Raw genomic sequence first — 5959 nt, forward strand, 5'->3', positions numbered from 1 at the left:
ACCTTTTGGGATGGGTAATGGGGGGAGTAATAAGGGGAAGGGTAAAAAAGGAAGAGGAGGGAATTCCAGCACGCTGCAATCGCGGTCGGAAGACCTGGAAGAGGTGGATAGGATTTGCATGGAATGAATGGAGGAAAGTAAGAGGGACGCACAGGAATTAAAGAGGAAAACCACTCAGCAATCCCCAAAGGGTGGCAAAAAGATAGCTGGGAAGGCCATGAATACTCAGGCTCAGAGGAAGGATGAGGAGAGGGAGAAGGAACTCGGCGATATTATTGCCAACACGTGAGCACGCGGCGGTACGATACATCCGGACATTGAGGAAGCGATTTATACTAGCGGGAAGTTTGACTCGGAGATCAAATCGGCAAACTTTGTTGCCAAGATGAAGAAATCATCTGAGTTAAAGGAAACAAAACCCGAGGCGGCTAAAGAGTGGAGAATGAAAGCGCTGTTAACGCCTGCTGAATTGGAGGAGCATATAAAGGTGTTTGACGCGGAGGAATTAGTGCATAGGGCTGGGAAATTTATTAATCTCCTGACCCAACCGTACGAAGAGGAAAAGGGAATGGAGATGGATAAGTTACATGGAAAGCTAGCGATAGAAGTTATCAAGGAGTTAAACAATAGGCTCAACAGGGCAGTGGAAGTGAGAGAGACGACTATTAGGAAGAGGCTGGAGATGGAAAAGGAACTAGAGAGGGAAAAACTAAAGATACTAGAACAGAAGGCTTCCTTCGAGAGGCAAGTTCTAGAAATGGAGATGAGGGTGAAATCCATGGAGGCGGAGATGGAGACAGGTGGCGTCGTCACTCCTCTTTCCTCCGGGGCTCCAATGGAGATCGACAGACCTGTGGTGGAACAAAAAGATGCCCAGGGCCAAACTGAGGAACCTATTAAAGAAGAAGTGGTAGTTATCGGCAAAGGAGGTAGTCACGTTGAAAGGGCGATTGCGGCCTTGGATCGCAAAATGGAGATTTTAACGAAGGAGGTAAATTCTCTAAAGAGCGGGAGAATTCCTCTTGCTCGTGATGAGGGACTGACTCGGGTAATGGAGAGATCTGTTGCCAGGGGTGGGGGCGAGGGCGGCAATTCCGCGTCACTCCTCCTCCCGACGAGTAGGAAGGATGTTCCTGCCATCACTGTCCCAACTTATGCCGGGGTAGTGGGGGCGGGAAAGAAAGGGACTAATGTTAAACGGGGGAAGGGGGGTCAGCCCCCTGGACCTTCGACGGGAAGGCGGCCGGTACGAAAAAAAGAAACCGGTGCTCGTGGAGGGGGGAGTATGCGTGTTCCGGCCCCTCTGGGGACGGCGGCAGTGGTTCTCACTGTCCCGTCTGGTGGTCGGGCGGAGTATGCAGAAGTCATAAGGACCGCCAGAAAGAAGGTATCCCTGACGGACTTCGGCGTGGAAAATGGCTTACGCATGAGGAGGGTCGCCACTGGAAGCCTCTTATTGGAGGTCCGTGGTGACGATTGTATAGGAAGGGCGGACCGATTATCGGCCCGATTAAAGCAAGTTTTTGCTGGGAGGGATGTGTTGGTCACCCGGCCCTCCAAATCCGTAGAGTTGCGGGTTGGGGGGCTGGATGACTCAGCCACTTCTGAAGACGTGGGTAGGGCCTTGTCTTCGATTGGAGGATGACCTCTTGGGGAGGTCAGGGTTGGAGTCATCCGTAGATTTCTCGGGGAATGGGCTCTGTGTGGGCTCGGTGTCCGGTCACGGCAGCAAATGCTGCAATAAATGCGGGAGGAATCGCGATTGGATGGGCTCGGGCTCGCGTAGAGGTATTACGACCTTGCCCCATGAGGTGCTATAGGTGCCTAGAATTGAGGCACACCCGACTTGGGTGCACCTCCCCGGTGGACCGTGTTCCGCATGCTATCGCTGCGGAGAAAGCGGCCATCGGGCCGGCGGTTGCAACGCGGTTTCCCCGAGGTGTCTGCTCTGTGCGGACTCGGGGTTGCCGGCTAAGCATCCACTAAAGGGAGTGGGGTGCGTAAAGATAAGAGAGAGTGGGGGGGACAGGGACCGCCGGATCCGCGCGCAAGCGCGCGGGCGGTGGCTTTCCCTTTCCCTCGTGTGCGGTAATAGTCCGCACGGGAGGGGCGGGCATTGGGACCTCGGTATTCGGGGCCTCATTGTCCGCCCGGTCGACCGGTGATGACCCAAAGAGGCCAGATCTAGGCTGACAGGATTGAGGGGCGGAAGGTTGCTTGGGCGGGGTCCCTACGGGGTCCTCGTCACGGGTGCTTTCCCTATCCCTTTGGGAGTCGGGGCTGGGGACTCAGGTCCCCGGTTCGGACTCTCTGCCCTGGAGGGCGCGGTGAGAAAAAAGGCTCCGCTTCCCCTAATGGCGGGCCTGACTAGTGCTGGGGCGCTCCCCGACAACCGAAGGCCCGACTGGTTGCCCTGGCGTTCCCCGATGGCTTGCCGTCGGGAGGATTGCGGTTTGTTCCCTCATCTCTACCACCTGGGGAGCGGCGCGTGGCGCGGGTCCGCCACGCGTCGCTGCTAGCCCTGACCGGATTTTGCCTACGGGTACTCCGTGACTGGTCAGCAACCCCAGATGGGGGTAGCGGATCAGGGTTTAGTTTCCCTCTGGTCCGCCTAATTAGCTTTTGTCCCTTAGGACGGGGGGTCTGGAAGGACCCCCGGGAGGGAGCCCGTGAAGGGCTTGTGTGGGGGGAGCACGGATGGATCAGTGCGTTTCCCGGCTTCCCCCTACATAGCACTCAGGAGGAAACTAAGTGGGGGTTTTAGCCGGTAGGCTATGGGTGACGTCGCGTCGGGAAAACTCGGTGCAATATGCGCCCGTAGAATCCGGCACAACCCCGCCTCGGGTCCGAGAGGCGGGGAGTCTTTAGAAGATTTTTCCCACTTAAAAAAAATTTCATATATAATTCGTTAAGATTTGGTTGATTATTCTAGAGTTATAGAAATTTCGTTGGGCACATACACACATGCACACACACATATACACACATATACATACATACAGACATTTTTTAAAATTGCAATTTTTCGACGTTTTAGAACATTCTGAACACGTTCAAAAAAACAAAAAAGAATTTTTTACGAAAACAAAGCTTCCTCTATGAGGAAGAAAAAGTGCACACTTCGACCGAGAATAGATTCTTTCTCAAGCTAAACACGAAGAGCACGTTGTTTATTCGTGCTTTGATCCATTGTCCGTTTACCAGCTTCTCAATGTATAGGTACATGATCACCTTCACCACGCACTTCGCACTGGCCGTTGTCACCAAGCGACACGGTGTCGCCATCCATGGGCTTAAAGTTAATCAACCCCTCGCGTCTAAAGGTGATATGACGCAAAGCGCCGCTATCGGTGATCAGAGCGTCTTTGTATTTGCTTTGTCAGGAGCTCTTGAACGGTCTCACTGTTTAGCACGCACTGTTTATCGTTTCTCGTCGTTTCTAGATTTTCTGTTCTTTTGATTTCTCGGATTTTTCATTCCTTTCTTCTTGTTGAGACTTACGGTTGCTAGTGCTCCTGCTATTTCGTCTTCTCCGGCCATTCTGCTTTCTTCTTTAATTAATCTTTCAAGTAGATTTCCGACCAATTGATATGAAAGAGGAACACTGTCCCAGGCCGTTACAAGCGTGTTATACTTTGCGGGCAAAGAGCCTAGTATCTTGGTCATGATGTCGGTTTCATCTATTTGCTGTCCGACATCTCGTAACTGGCTCACCAAGTTTTTAATGTGCGTCACATGCTCCACGACGGAATCGTTAAGTCCCATTCTGTACTCGTGGTATCTCTGCATTAATAGCAACTTGCTCGAAGCAGATCTCTGCTCGTACGTTCTTACAAGACTCTGCCACATCTCGTAAGCCGATCTACACGTAATCAAGCCTTGTAGTTGTGTCTGTTCCATGGACGACGATATCAAGCTCATGGCCTTGGCATTGTCTTTTGTCCATGTCTTTACTGCGTCCACTGTTCGCTCGCCTCTCAATCGTGATCCGTCGATCAGATCTTCTAGCCCGTGTGCTATCAGGAGTTGGGTTATCTCGAACTTAAATACAGAGAAGCCCGTTGAACTTCGTAATTCCTTTTCCAAGGATTTCTTCCGCCATGTTGAACAAGAGCGGGATCGTACACACGTGGCAGGATATTCTTACTTTACTGTTCTCACTCACTGAACTCCACTTCGAATCACTCTGGGCCCATAACCTGTTGGGTTTTGATATAAAGCGTACGTGATTGCGTGTGAAAAAAGAAGTTTTAATAGAACAAAAAAGTATAATACAATATAAGCAGTATATATATATGGCACATGCGAGCGGTACAGTGACCATATCACGACTGAACGGCGCTGAACGATATATGTACGCAGTCGCGCTCGATCGCGTTCGATCGCACTCAATCTACATTCCGCTGACACTTGCCGTATAGAGACAGGAACTTCTGTCTCCTGATTCGCGTGAATTAGAGTGAAACATGGTAAACTATCATATTCCAATAGATTCAAATCAGAAGAACATGCAGGGATGATGTGTCCTTCTCTTCCTATACAACGCGTTCCGGAAACATTTCATATGTAAAACTGCACGTGCGACACGTGCATTATAAGCTGGACAACCATCATGTTGATACCACATCTGCAAACGAGTTTGACTTTCACTAACTGTGGACAAGTAAATAGAAGAAACATGCACTACTGGTCCGTTGAAAATCCAAGATGGCTTTGACAAGTAAAACGTCAACGTCCATGGAACGTTAATGTATATGGTGTGGTGTTATACAAAATCGAATCATTAATCCTTTCTTTATTGATGGTACATTAAATGGAAATATGCTGAATTTTTAACCAACTTTAAAAAAAAGTTAGACGACATTTTCCATAAAAGTAGAGGCGATAATGTTGGTACTAAAGAAAATGTCTAGGCGATACAAATTAATTTTTGTAGATTATTAGCACTGCGTAAGTAGTAATCTGTTAATTAGAAGAAGCCTTTTTCAAAATATACGCGCACGAATACAAAATAATCAAACCTTTTTGACGCATGCGTGATAATAAAAGGACAGTATTTGTTATTTATTTTAAGACTTCTATGTAATCTTCGGTATTTCTATTTTCCATTACACAATCGGAAATGTCTGAAATTGTAGAACAATTAAATTTACTCATACATTTACATATAATATAGAGTGCCTTTTGCAATTTAATGAACTAATTGATGACTGAACTAATGAATTGTTTTACTTACTCTATTATTATATCTAATTAGGATTGTCCATAATTGACAATTATTGTTTTTTAGTTATATAAGGTACCGTTGCAAATGTCCCATCCACAAAGATTGTAAGTGGTTTATGAATTTTATTCATGATTGACTCAAAAATTTATCAATAAAAATAACTGCTTTTGTGTCATTATTTTTAATGACAAATTCAACATTAAAAGAACTTTCTTCGTCTAACGCAAGTAATTGCTTCCATTTTTGTGTTTTTAAACAATTTTGTAAGCTGTACAGATTAATTTTTTGGTATGTGTCCAATATTTTTTGTCTTATGTCGCTCGATGAATTTCTCAGTATTTTCAATATTTGTTAAGTCCAACATATAGTCATATGTTTATGTGTAAATGCACAAATAACGAATTATAAATAGTAATTAGTTATCTTTATAATAGCATTTATTATCTTCTCGTTAAAAAGTTATTAACAATAAAAAGTTTGAAAAATTAACAGCTATTTTGAGTATTAGAAGGCATAAATAACTAATATATATGTCGAAATAATTCACGCATACACTCCACGCGAAACGAGGTGCCACATCAGTTCATGACGCGCTTTACAAACTCGTTTAAGTACATGCGTGGAATTTATCCTCTGACTATCCTGACTGTATTAAATTGTAGATGTTATGTACACACACACACATACACACACACACACACACACACACACACACACACACACACACACACA

The 5959-nt window shown here is 46.4% G+C and overlaps 1 protein-coding gene across 1 annotated transcript; it reads right to left on the reverse strand.

The window, feature by feature from the left end:
• Window positions 1-3420: 3420 nt before the first annotated feature.
• On the reverse strand, window positions 3421-4041 carry LOC112467120 (the record flags this gene model as incomplete). Its single annotated transcript, XM_025035601.1, has 1 exon — window positions 3421-4041. A coding segment is annotated over one exon (621 nt), but the record flags the coding sequence as incomplete, so codon positions are not given.
• Between the last annotated feature and the right edge of the window lie 1918 nt (window positions 4042-5959).

Source organism: Temnothorax curvispinosus, unplaced genomic scaffold (assembly GCF_003070985.1).
Source record: "Temnothorax curvispinosus isolate PA1 unplaced genomic scaffold, ASM307098v1 QBEX01016903.1, whole genome shotgun sequence".
In the NCBI taxonomy this organism is placed as follows: domain Eukaryota; kingdom Metazoa; phylum Arthropoda; class Insecta; order Hymenoptera; family Formicidae; genus Temnothorax; species Temnothorax curvispinosus.